General features: G+C 50.4%; 3 protein-coding genes across 10 annotated transcripts in view; 2 read left to right on the forward strand and 1 right to left on the reverse strand.

The window, feature by feature from the left end:
* The window catches only part of NCR3 (natural cytotoxicity triggering receptor 3), a 32,965-nt gene extending 24,208 nt beyond the window's left edge, over positions 1-8,757 (forward strand). For 2 of the 6 annotated variants that reach the window (XM_069563267.1, XM_069563269.1), the window contains exons 2-5: positions 6,447-6,503; positions 7,886-8,230; positions 8,397-8,504; positions 8,638-8,757. In XM_069563267.1, coding sequence (XP_069419368.1) covers positions 6,461-6,503; positions 7,886-8,230; positions 8,397-8,504; positions 8,638-8,684 — 543 coding nt within the window. In that variant the 5' untranslated portion in view covers positions 6,447-6,460 and the 3' untranslated portion in view covers positions 8,685-8,757. Of the gene's footprint in view, positions 1-5,088; positions 6,318-6,446; positions 6,504-7,885; positions 8,231-8,396; positions 8,505-8,637 lie in introns of those variants that run through there. The other 4 variants (XM_069563265.1, XM_069563266.1, XM_069563264.1 and 1 more) reach the window with 4 other exon arrangements.
* Positions 8,758-9,348: 591 nt separating this feature from the next.
* LST1 (leukocyte specific transcript 1) lies at positions 9,349-11,990 on the reverse strand. Its single transcript, XM_069563273.1, has 4 exons — positions 11,873-11,990; positions 10,356-10,469; positions 10,097-10,119; positions 9,349-9,564 (listed from the first exon to the last, which is right to left on the reverse strand). The coding sequence occupies exons 1-4, from the start codon at positions 11,967-11,969 to the stop codon at positions 9,421-9,423; spliced, it is 378 nt and encodes a 125-aa protein (XP_069419374.1). The 5' UTR covers positions 11,970-11,990; the 3' UTR covers positions 9,349-9,420.
* Positions 11,991-12,996: 1,006 nt separating this feature from the next.
* Positions 12,997-16,756, forward strand: LTB (lymphotoxin beta). Of its 3 annotated transcripts, XM_069563260.1 has the most exons (4): positions 12,997-14,903; positions 15,326-15,377; positions 15,581-15,652; positions 16,117-16,756. In XM_069563260.1, the coding sequence occupies exons 1-4, from the start codon at positions 14,742-14,744 to the stop codon at positions 16,569-16,571; spliced, it is 741 nt and encodes a 246-aa protein (XP_069419361.1). In that variant the 5' UTR covers positions 12,997-14,741; the 3' UTR covers positions 16,572-16,756. The 3 variants fall into 3 exon arrangements, with proteins under 3 accessions (XP_069419361.1, XP_069419362.1, XP_069419363.1); XM_069563261.1 differs by lacking the exon at positions 15,326-15,377 and having other exon boundaries at positions 14,651-14,903; positions 15,959-16,756; XM_069563262.1 differs by lacking the exon at positions 15,326-15,377 and having other exon boundaries at positions 14,668-14,903.
* The last annotated feature ends 740 nt before the right edge of the window (positions 16,757-17,496 follow it).

The raw sequence follows: 17,496 nt of genomic DNA on the forward strand, positions 1-17,496 counted from the left end.
TATTCTGGACTCAGATTTCAGGAAAAGGCCTGAGGCAAAGGTTGCAGATTGAGATGGAGATACAGGTTGAGAATAGCCTTAGTTAAAACTGTGGCTGTGCCATTCCTTTCTCCAAGGGATTTTCCTAAACCAGGGATCAAACCCTGGTCTCGCAAATTGCAGGCAGATTCTTTACCATCTGAGCCACCAGGGAAGCATCTTGAGAGAATTGCCTGGGTAAGCCCATGGTAGATGCTCAGTTAGTTGAACGAAAGTAGGAGAAACAACCCAAAAGTCTACCAAAAGGAGAATGGTGTGAAAGCACGTGTGGCGGCTTCAGGAGCTGGGAGGGACTCAGGTCTGGTTGCTTTTGTGTCCTTGAGAAAGAAGAGGTAAGATGGAGAAAAGATCCGAGGTATAGGTCACACAGAGTCAAGGTGGTAGCTGGAGTAGACAAGGCAAAGCACCTGTGAAATTGGTGTATTGAAAAATAATTGGCAAGTTATGTGCAAGAATGTTCACAGGAGATGTATGCATAATATCCAACAGATAGAAATAACCGAATACATCATCAAGTGAATGGATAAGCAAGCTGTGATACATCCAGAAATGAAATACCACTCAGCAACAAAAAGGAACAAACTACTGGTGTACCTGGATCAAAACAGATGAATCTCACAAGCATTATGCAGAATGGAAGAACCTGGATCCACGAGTGTACGCTATATGGTTCCATTTGTATGAAGTTCAAGAACAGATTAAACTGGGACTCCCCTGGTAGCCCAGTGGTTAAGAATTTGCCTCGCAATGCAGGGGACTCAGGATCGATCCCTGGTCAGGGAACTAAGACCCCACATGCCTCAGAGCACCTAAGCCTGTGTACTGGAACTACTGTAGCCCATGTGCTCTGGAGCCCTCCATCAGCAACTACTGAGCGGGTGCACCACAACTAGAGAGTCTGTGTGCTGCTGCAGAAAGATCCGGCATGACACGGCGAAGACTTGACGCAGCCTAATCAGCAAATATTGTTGTTTTTTTTTGTTTTTTGTTTTTTGTTTTTGTTTTGTTTTGTTTTTAAAAAACAGAACAGACTAAACTAATCTATAGGGGTATAAATCGGTAGTTGCTTCTGGGAGAGGAAAAGAATTGACAAGAGGGGCATAGGAGAATTTTCTGGGGTGATGGAAATGATCTGTATATCAGTTGCAGTGCTCTGTACATGGGCGCATGTCTTTGCCAGAGGTCATCTATCTCTACACTTAAGATCTTTGTACTTTACTGTATTTGCAGCTCACGGGTGGTGGAGTTTGGGGCTCAGTGGTTGTGGTGCATGGGCTTAGTTGCTCCACAGCATGTGGGATCTTCCCAGACCAGGGATCGCACCCATGTCTTCTCCATTGCAGAGCAGATTCTTATCCACCAGAGAAGTCCTTGGATGGAATTTTTTCAAAAGAAACCTTTACCAGCTACTCAAGAAGAAAGGCAAGAAGTAGGAATAAAAAAGTTGTGGAATGGATGTACAGATATCTCTGGTTTGATAAATCTGACAGTGGTCTGTCTTGAGGGTGGTCAGGGCCAATAAACTCCCAACTTAGAACAGGAAAAGAGGTGAAAAAACAAGCTGTAGGAGTTGGTGGACTCCGGGAGTTGTTGATAGACAGGGAGGCCTGGCATGCTGCGATTCATGGGGTTGCAAAGAGTTGGACACGACTGAGCGACTGAACTGAACTGAACTGAGGAGTTGGTGGTGGACAGGGAAGCCTGGTGTGCTGCAGTACATGGGGTTGCAGAGAGTAGGACAAGACTGAGCGACTGAACTGAACTTTACTGTATATATTTATATCTGTATATAAAAATATCATATACATGGACATTAAGTCTTCTAGAGAGATGGCAGAGGTTGAAATAGAAAGCTGGAGAGCCAGGGTTCTGCTCTTGGTGAATGTGAGGGAGTTGGACCATGACAGCGAGAAGGAGAGGCAAGAGACTTCCCTGGTGGTCCAGTGGCTAAGACTCTGTACTCCCAATGCAGGGGCTCAGGTAGGATCCCTGGTCATGGAACTAGATCCCACACACCTCAACTAAAGATCCTATGAGCCACAACTGAAAGATGCCACAACTAAGACCTGGTACAGCCAAGTAAATTTTTTTTTTAAAAGGCCAAAGGTGGGGTGAACCTCTGAGAAGTCATGGCCAGAGATTGAGAGTATAACCTGGGAGCCATTAATTAGCAAAAAAAATATTTATAAGGACTTGACTGGAGAAGTTGAAACAGCATGGAACAACAGACTGGTTCCAAATAGGAAAAGGAGTACGTTAAGGCTGTAGATTGCTTATTTAACTTATATGCAGAGTACAGCATGAGAAACGCTGGGCTAGAAGAAGCACAAGCTGGAATCAAGATTGCCGGGAGAAATATCAATAACCTCAGACATGCAGATGATACCACACTTATGGCAGAAAGTGAAGAAGAACTAAAGAGCCTCCTGATGAAAGTGAAAGAGGAGAGTGAAAAAGTTGGCTTAAAGCTCAGCATTCAGAAAACTAAGATATGGCATCAGTCCCATCACTTCATGGGAAATAGATGGGGAAACAGTGGAAACAGTGGCAGACTTTATTCTTTTGGGCTCTAAAATCACTGCAGATGGTGATTAGAGCCATGAAATTAAAATTGCTTACTCCTTGGAAGAAAAGTTATGACCAACCTAGACAGCATATTAAAAAGCAGAGACATTACTTTGCCAACAAAGGTCCGTCTAGTCAAGGCTATGGTTTTTCCAGTGGTCATGTATGGATGTGAGAGTTGGACTATAAAGAAAGCTGAGTGCTAAAGAATTGATGCTTTTGAACTATGGTGTTGGAGAAGACTCTTGAGAGTCCCTTGGACTGCAAGGAGATTCAACCAGTCCATCCTAAAGGAAATCAGTCTTGAATATTCATTAGAAGGACTGATGTTGAAGCTGAAACTCCAATACTTTGGCCACTTGATGCGAACAACTGACTCATTTGAAAAGACCCTGATGCTAGGAAAGATTGAAGGCAGGAGGAGAAGGGGACGACAGAGAATGAGGTGGTTGGATAGTATCACCGACTCAATGGACATGAGTTTGAGTAAATCCTGGGAGTTGGTGATGGACAGGGAGGCCTGGCATGCTGCAGTCCATGGGGTTGCAAAGAGTCAGACACAACTGAGTGACTGAACTGAACTGAACTGACTGACTGGAGAAGTTACCCATATCTCACCCTTGCCAACACTTAGAGGAGGAAACACTAGGTGAGATGGGGTCACTTGTGCTATGATTCCAGAAGCTCTTCTGGTTTTTCACCTCTTTTCCTGTTCTAAGGTGGGAGTTTATTGGCCCTGACCACCCTCAAGGCAGAGCACTGCCAGATTTATCAAACAAGAGATGTGTATACATCCATTTCACAACTTTTTTATTCATACTTCTTACCTTTCTTCTCAAGTAGCTGGTAAAAGTTTCTTTTGAAAAATTGCTTTCAAAGACTCCCTTAGTGGATAAGAATCTGCGTTGCAATGGAGGAGACACAGGTGCGATCCTTGGTCTGGAAGATCCCACATGCTGTGAGCAACTAAGCCCATGCCCCACAACTACTGAGCCGCGAACTCTAGGGCCCACGAGCCACAACTACTGAAGCCCATGCTCCTAGAACCTGTGCTCTGAAACAAGAAAAGCCACTGCAATGAGAAACCTGCACACTGCAACATAGTGTAACCACTGCTTGCTGCAACCAGAGAAAGCCTGCAGAAAGCAACGAAGACCCAGCACAGCCTAAAGTAAAATTATTAAAGAAAGAAAAATTCCATCCTTGAGTTTGCTTATCTAATTAGCACAGGTTAAAGTTCTTTAGAGGCTCTCAGATTTATTGAAAAGGGTCCTTGAATCCACACATACATCAGGATTTATTCTAGATGGTCTTTAAAACAAGCCAAGTCCTGTCTTCAGAATCCACAACATTTTGGGGTATTGGAAATCTTAGGTAGCAAAAAGAGGTGGAAAGAGCAAAAAACCTTTGAGTTCAGGCCCAACTGTACCACTGGTCATTCTCTCCCAGGACTGGGAGGGACATAAAGGCTAGCATAACATACACTGACCCTCCGCTACAGTGGGGTCTGGAAACCGACAAAAGCTACTCCTATTTTACAGATGTGTAAGTAGTGGAACCATGATTCCCGTTTATGTTGCCTTGACTTCTAAGCCTCATTGCCCTGAGACATGGAGTAGTGCCATGTGATTGAGTCTGTGAATTATGGAGTTTTATCTTCAGGCCAGTTGCCCATTCCAGCCCCTCACCCCCACTCCGCTGGGGTGAACTTCCCTTCTTTCCCAAACCATGGGATTCTCACAGTTGAGTGGAAGAGAGTGTTTGCTCCACATTCACCCTTTGGGTGTGAGGATGGGTTATTGACAGGACAAGGCAAGGTATGGAACAGAGCGAAAGCTACAATTAAGGCCCAGCTGTGAAGAGCCGTGTAGTAGGGCCTCAGGCTGCCCCATGCTCTGTGGCCACCAGGGGGCGGTCCTTGCCTTGCTATGTCTCCACACCCACTGGTTAGATGGCCCTGAAGAGGCTGCCACTCCACTCACTGAATGGCTGAGTCAGTCCTTCCCAGAGTGTGAGGTACCTGTGGTTGTCAGGTGGTTCAGAGAGGTTCAATAATTTGTCCACAATTAGGTAACTAGTTTGTAGGGGAGCTGGCATTTTGACCACAGCCTGACTCCAAGTCAGCATTCTTAACCATAAAATTACAACTTATCAAAAAAAAAAAAAAAAGCTCCAGATCACTGCTGTGGAAGATGGAGAACGGCATGATCCGTGAGTGTGCTGTGAAACAGCAAGAAACTTGGTCAGAAAGAAAGAATATGGACCTCTATAAAAGGAGTCACAGAGAAAATGTGCGGTGAGGGCTGGGCAGATTTCACCCCGCATTCGTATATGTCGTCTTTCTTTTCTATGTGTTGTGTTATCTCATGTAGGTGGCTTATACATGTACAAAAGTGTGTGGCACACTTGTACTAATCCCTGTGTAACTTTGGACCTATGTGTAACACAAACTGTCTTTTTTTAAAAAATTAAGTAATCTTGGCTGTGTGGGTCTTTGTTGCTGTGCGAGGGTTCTCTCTATTTGTGGAGAGCAAAGGCTACTCTGGTTGCGGTGTGCAGACTTCTCATTGAAGTGGCTTCTGTCATTGTAAAGCACAGGGTCCAGGCACGTGGCCTTCAGTTGCTGCAGCACCTGGGTTCAGTAGTTGCAGTGAGGAGGCTCTAGAGTAGTTGCTCTGCAGCAGGTGGAACCTTCCCGGACCAGGGATTGAACCCTTGTCCTCTGCATCGACAGGCAGATTCCTACCCACTGTACCACCAGGGAAGTCCCGCAGTGTGTCTCCTTTCCTTTGTGTCTGTAAAAACTGCATTTCCCATAGTGGGGGCACCTTGTAATTTCTCAAGAAATGTTAGCTAACGAATCAATAAAATAATAAAGATGAGTGACTTTACCTAAATCTGTGTAGAACACACTTGGTCAAGTGGACCTCTTTGAGAAGTATATTCCTTTAATGGAGATTTGAATCTGAATGAATCCAAACTTCTCTGTCAGCTCTACCCAAATCAACACAGCCTAAGTGAAACAGTGTGTGTGTTAGTCGCTCAGTTGTGTCCGACTCTCTGTGACCCCATGGAGTGTTGCCCACCAGGCTCCTCCGTCCATGTCATTTTCTCGGGCAAGAATACTGGAATGGGTTGCCATTTCCTTCTCCAGGGGATCTTCCTGACCCAGAGATCAAACCCAGGTCTCCTGCATTGCAGGCAGACTCTACCATCTGAGCTACCAGCAAAACAGGGTGATTGCTGTGCAAATACAGCTTCTAGACAAAGCCCCTGGCAACTCACTGCTGCCGCCACCAGTCAGCTGACTTCTGCTAATCCTCTCATTTACAGAATTTCTTGAGCAGCCCTGGCAGAGGGCCCTAACTTGAGGGGAGGGAATGAATGGGGGTGGACCTGGGTGCTGTTGAGCCAAGGGGAGGGGAAGTGGGTTAGCTCTGGGCTCAGAAAAGCTCTTGAAGGCTTATTCTTGGTAAAGGGTTAGTCTTCTTGAACCTTAGAAGATGGGGGAACCACATCCTGATCTCACCCGTCCACCCACCTACCTAAGCATTACCAGCCATCTAAGCCACACCCTTCCCCTCAACCACTTATGCAACCGCCCCCACTCTGCCCCCTCCTCCTAGCAATGCAGATATCACCGTCAGCAGCATCCTCTTTCCTCAGGGAGGGATGCGTTCGATGCCTGAGGTCCCAGGGAGTTAAGGTCCTTGGTAAGTGATGTGTGAGTCCTGTGTGTCATAGGAAGCTCCCCACTCCCCTCCAGTGACCAAAGGCCTGGTCACAAGTAGTGGGTCATTTTCCTTCACCCAGACCTCACTGCTCATGTCCCTCATCAACAGGAACACCCTCCGAAATGGCCCGGATGCTGTTGGTCATCTTTATCACCATTCATCCAGGTGACAGGGCTTTCTCCCAGGAACCTGAGGGGTGTGGGGCTGGGAGGAGGAAGGATGGGGGAGGCTGGACATAGGGGGAGCAGACTGGGTGGGGGCTGAAAGCAGGGGGTCCCTCTGTAAAGCTGAAACCCAGTGCACTCCTCCAGTTTGCAGTTCCCTCCATATCACCCGCTGGGAGGGTCATTCCCCAGCTTCCACACCAGAATTCTTTTCTTCCCAGTGAAAGTTAGTTGCTCAGTTGTGTTCTACTCTTTGCGCGACTCCATGGACTGCAGCCCGCCAGGCTCATCTGTCCATGGGATTCTCCAGGCAAGAATACTGGAGAGGGTTGCCATTCCCTTCTTCAGGGGATCTTCCCGACCTGAGGATTGAACATGAGTCTCCCACATTGCAGGCAGATTTTTAACCATCTGAGCCACCAGGGAAGCCTTTTTCTTCCCAGTCACCTTCCTAACAAGATAAAGTCTAAAGAACCAGTAAAAAGGGCTTGAAGGAAGGGGTCAGATTTTTTTAAGGGGTCAGTTTTAATTCGATGAGTTTAATAAGCTTATTAAACTAGGCTTATTATCTAGGGTTTAGACATAATTAGGAGTTTAGGAATTTAATTAACTCTAAGTTAAGTTTCTTAATGAAACTGATTTTAATTATCTGATCTACTCATTAACTAAATGCAGTGTGGACTCCAGACCTACAGCTTCAGCATCAGCAGGGACCTAGGGCAAATTCAAATATTTTATTCAAAACCACAGAATAAAATATTCCAGGAGTGGGGCCTGGGAACCTGGTTTAACAAACACTCCAGATGTTTCCAATGAGCTCTCAAGCTTGAGAATCACTGAAACAAAAGAATGAGTGGTAAATTTCATTAACTAGAGAATTTAATCAAGAATTTCAATAGTTGATATAATTCATCGATTTAGATGAATTCAATAGGGATCCCTGTCAATTATAGCCACAGCTTCACCTGGAGATTTGCTTAATGATCTTTAACAAAAAAAAACACAGTAGTAATGGTGCGGAATGCTATTAGTACTAAAATAATACCTGGCATAATATAATTAATGATATTAGTCAACTAGGCAGCCACATTCATTAATGAGCTTCACTTTAACTGTGACAAGTTAAATTTCAGCAAAATGTTACTAGTGGACGGAGCTAGAGAATGATGGGAGAGGGTGAGAGCTGGTATGAGAAAGAATTTGAAAAACTATTTAATAAGCAATTAGATTGGTAAAAAGGGTTTAATGGGACATCTAAAGTGCTTGTCCCTGGGAACCCTCTGGGGGTGGGGGTACAGTGGGGACATTCTACCACAAGCTGTCAGGTCTTTCTCTCTGGAGTAACTGCGAAGGCACTCCTCTGGGTCTTCTCTCTGCCCCAAGGATCTTGTGTTCTCTGGGTGTCCCAGCTCCCTGAAGTCCGTACCCAAGAGGGGTCCCCTGCCTTCCTGCCCTGTTCCTTCAATGCCAGCCAAGGGAGTTTGGCCATTGGTTCTGTCACATGGTACCGGGACAAAGTGGCCCCAGGGATGGAGGTAAGGAATGAGACCGCCGAGTTCCGGGGCCGCCTGGCCCCTCTCCCCTCTTCCCGCTTCCTCTGTGACCACCAGGCTGAGCTGCACATCTGGGACACCCGAGGCCGTGACGCCGGAGTCTACGTGTGCAGGGTGGAGGTGCTGGGCCTGGGTGTCGGAACAGGGAATGGGACCCTGCTGGTGGTGGAGGAAGGTGAGGTGCCAGAAAGCCATGTTCCCTTGACTGGAGGCCCCACCCTCCCTGATACTGGAGAGTCCCTCCCTGAGGCCTGCTGCCCTCCCCAAGCCACTGCACCCTTCTACCCAGGGCCTCCTCTCCTGAGCCCTTCTCCCCCTTTTCCCCCCACCGCAACATGCAGGATCTGCTCAGCTAGCAGCTGGCACAGTGCTCCTCCTTCGGGCTGGATTGTATGCCTTCAGCTTTCTCTCGGTGTTTATGGGCAGCAGCATGTATTACCAGGGCAAATGTGAGTGTTGGAGCTGGGACACATGGGTGTGGAGATGGGAGGGCAAGTGAAAAGCCTGGAGCCGGCAGACATAGAGACCAAGAAAGAGGAGGAGGGCTGCAGCACTGAGCAATTCCTGTGGCCTCTCCTCCAGGCCACTGTCACAAGGGAACACCCTGTCACTCCTTGGATGGCCTCTGATGAGTGATTCCAGACCCCAGTGATCCCAAGTTCTTCAAGAGACCCTAATAAATTCCTCTCTACCCCACCATCATCCTTCTTATGAGTCTTGTGTATTTCCTGCTCTATCTCCAGATGCTCCAGTGTGTCTCATTCTGGATTCTCCCAACTCTTACCTCCTGCTACTAAATCTGGCCTGGAAGGGCCCAAGGAGGGAGCTTTCTAGTAATCCTGCCCCCTCCCACCACCATCCTGGGACTCAGCACACTTCTCCTTCCTGCCCAGGAGGCTAAGGCCTTTTGTCCTGAGAAGAGCAGAGTATCTGACATGACTGGTCCTACTTGTCAATGGCCCACAGGCAAATACTCTTCTCTGAGCTTGCTTGGGTCCCCAAACACCCTTCCTCACCCAGTGAATTCCCCTACCTGATCCCAGAATGAGTGGGAGGGTAAATCGCTTGGGATTCTGTTTTGTTTTTAAGAAAGGCCACTTTATTATTATTTTTGGCCACTCGGCAGGTGGGATCTTAGTTCCGTGACCAGGGATCGAACCTGCGCTCCCTGCAGTGGAAGTGTCCAGAGCCTTAAGCACTGGACAGCCAGGGAAGTCCCACTAATTTCGGTTTTGACCTTGGCCCTGTGGAGCTGGGGCTTGAAATAGATGAAGAAGCCTGAGACACAGAGGGTGGCAAGACCATGGTCTTTACTGGGTGAACCACAGGATGGCTGTGGGTTGGGGAAGGGGCATCTGCAGGTATTCAGGTGGGTTTGTTCTTGGCAATGCAGGCATAGTCCCCGCTGGGGTCCTCCTTGTTGCCTTCCCTTTCTCGGACGTCAGGTCCCTCCCGTTCAGGCAGCCTCAGCAAGGACGCGTAGTGGAGCTCCTGTTTTGAGGCCTGGACCTGGGGCCCGGGCAGAGAGCACTGACAGGGTCCCCAGGAGCCTCCCTGCCCTGTCCACCCCCTCCCTAAGTTCTGCCACTCCCTGCCCCCACTGCCACTTTTTTTTTTTTTACCTCATTGCCTCTCTTTGTGCTCATCCATAGCTCTCTCTTCATCTCTCTTTTAGTCTGTCTTGTCCTTTCCTCTTCACGTCTCTCTCACTCTCTCATTTTCTCCCACTTCATCCCGCTTAATCTCCTTCTCTTCCTTTTTCTCTTGGTTTCTCTCATTTTCCCTGTGTCTCTCATTCTCCCTCTGACTTCTCTGCCTCACTCGTCTCCAATCTCCCTCATTTCTTCCCCCCTCTCTCCTTTGTCTTATTCCCTCTTTCCATCTCCACACCTTTCCTTTCCTCTCTTTTTCTCATCCCTTATTTCCCTCTTTCTGTTTCTCTTATTTCCTGTCTCCCTCATGCTCCTGTTTCTGCCTTTTGCTCCCCCAACTCCACCCCGTCTTGTTGCCCCATCACCCTCTCCCCTGCCCCCAGACTCACCCAGCTTCTCTCCAGCCTCCTCACTGGAAGGAAAGAAGAAGCTCAGCTTGGCCGTGCCCCCGCCCCCCTGGTGCCACCTCCCAGCCCTGCTCACTCACTCTCCCCACCCCCACCAGGTGTTTCCTCACTTGCCAACCTCCCTGGGGTTCCCACGGCCAAAGCCACGGCCTCTCTCTCTGGACTCTCTCCGCCCTGCTCCATCTGACTTCTGCCCCCTTCCTCACAGAGGGGGCATGAGGGAGGTGCAGGTGGGGCTCACCTCTCCTGTGGAGCCGACACAGGCAGATGGACAGAACAACCACAAGCAGAAGGAGCACCCCCAGCCCTAAGCCCCCAGATAGGTAATAATAATCCATTTTTCCCCACGATGTTCCTGCAGGGAAAAGGGGTAAATATTAGAGGGACCTTTTTTCGCTTCACTTCACTCCATCCCCCTCATCTGTTGTGAATCTCAGCTTCTCCCTCTAATAGTTTTAGAGACAAAAAAAATTCTCCCAGAGATTCTTCACCCCAGACTGTGTTGACTCACTTCTTACCATAGGTGGCCATCCCTCACCAGTTACCTCACTCGCTCCCAAGACCATTCACCCTCCAGAAGCTTACCACTGCCACCCCTGCCATCTCTGGGCCTCCCCATGAGGTCTGTTGCCCCCCAGCACTGGTTGGTCCCAAGAGGCCCTGGCCACCTACCCACGAACCGCACCGGCCACTTTTTACCCACTGCTCCTTGTGTACCCCACCCCCCCGCCCCGCCCCTTGCAGAGGGTTACCTTGCCATTTCCCCCATGCTTTCAGGACTGAAGACTAGCCTGTAGGTTGTGAAACCTCACACAGCTCTTCCAGGCTAAATGGCCTGGGGTGAATCATGTGCCCCAAGTTCCTCATCCGTAAACTCCGGTGTCTCTATTACAATAGTTTCCCAAGCCGAGGAGCCTTAGCTCTGTATTAACCCTGAACGGGGCACTTTCTGTTTGTCACTGCTAATCTGCATAACAATATAGGGTACTATGGTGCCCATTCCCGGGTGAAGGACCTGAGACTCGAGGCTGGATCTTGACAAGGACATCCAGCCCAGAAGAGGCAGAGTTGGGGTTCAAGGTCAGCTCTGTCCAGCTCCAGAGCCTACCACCTTTCCCCTACCCTAAGCTGATGAGCTGGCTCATAGAAGACTTTCCAGCATCAGGTAGCTCTAGGTTCTGATGAGGGGGCTGAGGGAGGAGCCGAGGCCTGGCAGAAAAATAGGGAGGGCGGTGTCCAGCACCACCTGGCAGAGTAACTCAGGAAAAGGGGGCCCCAGCTTGGCTGGTGTGGAGAGCCGCTCCCCTTGAGCAGATATTGCTGGGGCTAAAGTGGGGCATGGAGAAGTGTCTGGGGCCCATAACTTCCCCTAAGGCACTTCCTGTCTTACAACCACTGGTTCCTGTTTGAGGGCAAAGAGGGGGCTGCTGACTTCACCCAGAGCCAGATGCACTGACCAGTGTGTGGAAACTGAGACCGACTTGGTTTCAAGAGGATTCCTGGGATGTGTAGGGGTGGCGGGTGGGGAGCAGAAACACAGGTGGAGAGGAGGGCCTGAGGAGGCCATGCTGGGAAGCGGGGGCAGAAGAGGATGGTTTACACTTCTTTGAGGAGCAAAGACAGAGGCTGGACAGGAGGAGTCCTCCAGGGCCCAGGGAACCTCAAAACTGTATTTTCCCTTCCCTTATCTTAGACTCACCTCACTCTGGGGTATGACTGTCCTCTCCCTGAGTTTCCCCCTGGAGGGTCCCAGCTTACCCAGAGCCTGTGGCCTGCGGATGAATGGACTGCAGACTGGCCGGAGCTGCCCTGGAGTGGTGCTGCCGCCCTGGAGTGGTGTTGCCGCCTCAGACATTCCTGCCCCTCCCCTGGTTTAACTTCTCCCCCAGCCTGGGTTCCTCCCCAGCATGATTGGGAGAGGAAGTTAGGCTCTGAGGGTTGGGGTTACAACGTCTTTTCCTTTCAGACTCCCAGGACTGTAACTCAGCCTGTCATCCCCTTCCACCCCAGCCCTCCTATTGATCCTGCAAGTCGTCAGTGATCATGTACTTTCTAGATGCCTGCCCTGATTCACTTTTCCCAGTTATACTGGGTCCCTGAGAGCCATGATCCTGGTATGTGTGGACATACACCCCCAGCTCCCAAGACAAACTGGGAGTGCTGGTGGATTTGGGTAACTCTCCTGGTATTCTGGAGCTGAATCTAACAGGGCACTTGATTGACGGATGAACAACAGGAGAGTCAGAGACAGCCAGACTAGATCCACATGAGCACTGCTGGTAGACCTAAGACAGAAAGTTGATGACAAGCTGGTGCTGGGAAAGGAGCTGTAGGCAATCCAGGTGGATTTCCTGCAGGGAGCAGCATTCTGATGTTGAGCGCAAAAGTAAGTAAGGAAAGTAGTCGAAGGCCTTCTGGACAGAGACCTGGATGAAGGAGAGGGATGATGGATGCTGGAGGATGGCACACCTCATCCTTGAGGAAGGTGAAGACGGGGGAGCTCACGTGGTACCTGGGCCCATAAGCATTTGCATTTCCTTCTCCAAATTCAGAAGCTTTCTGCTACTTCTTTCCCTCCCCCATCCACAGTGTTCCCCATGCAGGACAGTAGGCCAATATTTTTTTTTAATGTTTTATTATTAAAATGTTCAAATAGAAAAAATGTGAAGGAACTATGCAATGAAACTGTTCCTACCATCTAGATTCTACAATTAATATTCTTCCATATATTTGCTCTATCACATATCTTATCAATCCATCTCATTTTTTGATGTTTTTCAAAGTTGCAGACATCAGTACATTTTACCTCTAAACCCTTTACTATGCTTATCATTGACTCGAGTTCAGTATTTGTTTCCCCATTTCTTTTTTAGGGGGTTGGTGAGGAAGGCAAGATTTACATACCCTGAAATGGACAAATCTGAAGTCAGCACTCAGTTTTTAAACTGTCTTGTGGTTAACGGTATAGAGCCAGACTACCTGGGTTCAAATCCTGACTCTGCCACTCCTGTGTGACCTTATAGAAGTTATTTAACCTCTCTGTGCCTCAGTTTCCTCTTAGAGTGTTTATCAGGATTAAAAGCATTATTATATAGGACTTCCCTAGCAGTCCAGTGGTTAAGAAGTTGTGCTTCCATTGTAGGGTGCACGGGTTCCATCTCTGGTTGGAGAACTAGGATCCTGTATGTTGTGCATCGTGTTTCCCCCGAAAAAGCATTCTTGTATATAAAGTGTGTAGATCAGTGACAGGCACATACCAAATGATACATATATATATATAAGCTATGTTATTATTATCTGAACACACAGAGGACTTTTGCTGACAAAGGTCAGTCTAGTCAAAGCTATGGTTTTTCCAGTAGTCATGTATGGATATGAGAGTTGGACCATAAAGAAAGCTGAGTGCCAAAGAATTGATGCTTTTGAACTGTGGTGTTGGAGAAGACTCTTGAGAGTCCCTTGGACTGCAAGGAGATCCAACCAGTCCATCCTAAAGGAAATCAGTCCTGAATATTCATTGGAAGGACTGATGCTGAAGCTGATGTGAAGAACTGACTCCTTGGAAAAGACCCTGATGCTGGGAAAGATTGAAGGCAGAAGAAGGAGATGACAGAGAATGAGATGGTTGGATGGCATCACCGACTCATTGGACATGAGTTTGAGCAAGCTCCAGAAGTTGGTGATGGACAGGGAAGCCTGGTATGCTGCAGTCCACAGGGTCGCAAAGAGTTGGACATGACTGAGTGACTGAACTGAACTGAACGGAACCCACAGAGACATCAAGAAAGGGAAATGATCTGGGACCACTCCCAACTCCCTTGACCTGGTCTTTCTTCCCTTCATCTCCTGCTGCTCTGTCTCCTACACCATTCATTTTGTCCTTACTGCTTTCTTTTGCTTACTCATGCTGACTAAGTCAGCATGCAGCTCATCCTAGACTGCAAAGCTCTTTGTGGGTGGGTGCTCATCGAACTCCTGTCTACACTGCGTAACAAGGAAAGTGATGCTCTATTTCCATCCCTCATCAGTGAGTTAAGAGTCTGTGGTGAGGCTGAGGACCTCTTCAGCTACCATTACCATGGACTGGCTTAACTCTGTCTTTCTCACCCAGGTCTGGGGGGTTGGAGGGAGCAAGGGAATGGGAAGAGGACAAGCATGGGAACAAGTTCTTCTTAGGGACCCAGACACCCATCCCTGAAGACTCCAGTTCTTGCCCTTGGTCTCAGGGGTGTGGGTGCACCTTTCCCCTCAGCACCCACCTCTGGGGTACAGAAGATTGCAGACCCCACTGGCAATCTGGAGCAATCTGTGTGTTCTCACTGTAGCTGCCTGACTTACAGCAAGCCAGCTTCCCTCCCAGGGCCTCAGTCAGTTTTCCTTCCCACTGAGTCAGAAGATCTCTCAGTCCCCCTCCAGCTCTACCCTGAAAGCCTGTCTCTTCACCTCCGACTCCTTCCCCAGTTCAGAGAACCCAGGCATCCAGCTGCCTCACCCCAGCTCTGGGTAAACAGGAAGCAGGGTGAGGGGTGTGCGGAAAGTCCCAGCCAGGTGTATGGGTCTTTGGGGAGAGGGTGGCCCCACCCCTGAGGTATGAAAGCCCCCCTGCCCGGGCCCTAGCTCAGTCTCCATGGGGGAACGGGGGCTGGAGGGCCGGGGTAGGAGGCCCCAGAGGAAAGGATGCCTGCTGCTGGCTGTGGCAGGAGTCACTTCCCTGGTGACCCTCCTGCTGGCCGTGCCCATCACTGTTGTGGCTGTGCTGGCCTTGGTGCCCCAGAAGCAGGGAGGATTGGTGAGTGGCTACAATAAACCCTCCATGGGCCGGCTATTGCCAATGCTCACTCACCTCTGGCTATGCCCCTTGCCTTATCCTGCTCAGCTGGCTTGGCTGTCCCCCGTGTGGGGATGTCTTGTCTGTCGCTTTGCTGGTCCTCTTTTCATGTTCGTGTGATGCTATTGTGTCCTGGTGTCACCAAGCCCCTTCCTGGTCATCTGTATGTCTCTTCTTCTCCTCCCAAGACATACTAGGGCCTCTGTCTCTCTGCTCAAGTACAGCCACCTCGCTTGCTCTCCATTCCAGGGAGGTGTGTGTGGAGGCTGGGGCTGGTGGGAGAAACCCCAAGTCTGGAGCTTGGATCTATGCTAGGAATGGGAGGGCTGGTGGTTGGCATCAGTTAAGAGGGAAATCTGGGCGCTGTGACCCCACCCTCTCAGGTAACAGGGACAGCTGACCCAGGCGCCCAGGCACCTGCCCATCAGCGATTTGGTAAGAGCCCACCATTTTACCCTCCCTCCCCTGGCTCTGCCCCTCAGGGACTCCCGGTTCCCAACCATCTGCATCCCCAGATACTCTCTTTCTCCAGGAATCCAGATGCCCCATCCCTGGGCCCTGGCACCTTGTCCTCTGGGGGTGACCATGCGTGGGTGGCCGCCCTGCCCCCAACTGTGGACTCTTCCTACCCATTCCAGAGTCTGGGGAGCTGCCGGAGGAGGACTCAGAAACTGATCTCAGCCCTAGGCTCCCAGCTGCCCATCTCATTGGTAAGGATCCCATCTCACTGATAAGGACCCCATCTCATTGGTAAGGACCTCATCGTCCTGAAGGGTCCAGGGGTGCCAGTTCTGCTCACCCACGGTTAGAGTCCCTTTGCTCTGTCATTGCGGTGCTCCCTTGCCCACCCACTTGACTGCAGCTATCTCGCCCACCCTTCCGCTCCGCCAGCATCCTAGCCTGTTGCTTCCCCGCCCCACTCCCGGGAGGAGGGAAAACCCGGCCTGGATCGCCCCACCTCAGCATTCGGCACCGCACACCCAGGTGCCCTCAATCCCAACTCGTACTCATTGCAGGAGAGCGCCATCAGCCCGCTCCCCTATCCAGCTGGGCTCCTGCAGGGAGTTAAAAGCCCCCAGTGTCCCCCATACCCACCCTCCCAGAAGCCCCCGGCCTGGATCACTCCTTTCAGGATCTGATTTCCGAGAGAGCCGACGGGCCCGTTTCTCTGCAGGCGCTTGGACCACGGGGCAGGGGCTAGGCTGGGAGGCGAAGAAAGAAGAGGCGTTTCTGAGCAGCGGGACGCTGTTCTCGGGTGCGGAAGGGCTGGCCCTCCCGCAGGACGGCCTCTATTACCTCTACTGTCACGTCGGCTACCGGGGCCGGGCGCCCCCTCCCGCCGTGGAGCCCTTGGACCGCTCGGTCACGCTGCTCAGCCGGCTGTACCGGGCGGGGGGCGCCTATGGATCGGGGACCCCCGAGCTGTTGCTGGAGGGCGCGGAGACCGTGACACCTGTCTCGGACCCCGCCAGGAGGCACGACTATGGGCCCCTCTGGTACACGAGCGTGGGGTTCGGTGGCCTGGTGCAGCTCCGGAGGGGCGAGAGGGTGTACGTCAATATCAGTCACCCCGACATGGTGGACTACAGGAGGGGAAAGACCTTCTTCGGGGCGGTGATGGTGGGGTGAGGGCTAGCTGCATCCCTAAGAACAGCTACTGCCTGATGAGAGTATGTGAATGACACAGCCCAGTTACTGGGGACCCAGACACCGGGGACCCCATGGCTGTGGGGAAAATGTAGATGACTGTTTGGAAACTGATTTTTGAGCCGGATGAAAATAAAGAATGTAAACTTCAGTGTTGCCAATACAAACGCAGAGATGCTAAGGTGTCTTCATTCAGGGTAGGTACACAAGTGTGGGTTAAATATTCTTATTTTTCTCGTTGCTTGAAACAATTCATAGTACTTGGCATGGCCTCTGTTCCCTGGGGTGGGGGATCTGTGGGTCCCACCCACCCTTGCCTCTGAATGACTTTTCCCTGACATTAGCCCATTTGGAGGAAAGGGCCCTCCACAAATGCCAAAGCATCTCCCAGCACCCTGATTCTCAAGGCCACATGGTCCCCCCAGACTCAGCACTGCACTCTTTTCTCTTGGGTCCATCCCAGTAGTGGTGGGGTCATTGCAAGCACCACTCAGAGTGGCCCAGTCGGCAGAGTAAACCTGAATAGGGCTGATGGTGAAGCACTGGGGAGATCAGCACTGCTCTGCTAGCTGCCCAGTTAGCAACAGTCAAGAGCCACAGCTGGGGGAGCAGGAGTGGGTGGGTGGGTGGTGGAGAAGGATGAGGTAAAGGGAGGAGGCTGAAGCAGAGAGTTGGGAGGGTGATGGAGAAAGGGAGATGCGGGGCCTGCGGGGGACGTGGGGTGGGGAGTGGTGCCTGAGGACACCAGGGAGAACCTGGAGAGGAGGGAGAGGAAGAAAAACTGATGCCACCTGGCCCTGTCCAGGGAGAGATGGCACATCCTCACCACTCATTCACACTTCAGGTTCCTTTTCCATGAGTGGGCAAGTGTGGGGGCCTCAGGGTGAGCAACACCAGACCCCTCGCT

The sequence above is a fragment of the Ovis canadensis genome, chromosome 20, assembly GCF_042477335.2.
Source record: "Ovis canadensis isolate MfBH-ARS-UI-01 breed Bighorn chromosome 20, ARS-UI_OviCan_v2, whole genome shotgun sequence".
Lineage (NCBI taxonomy): Eukaryota > Metazoa > Chordata > Mammalia > Artiodactyla > Bovidae > Ovis > Ovis canadensis.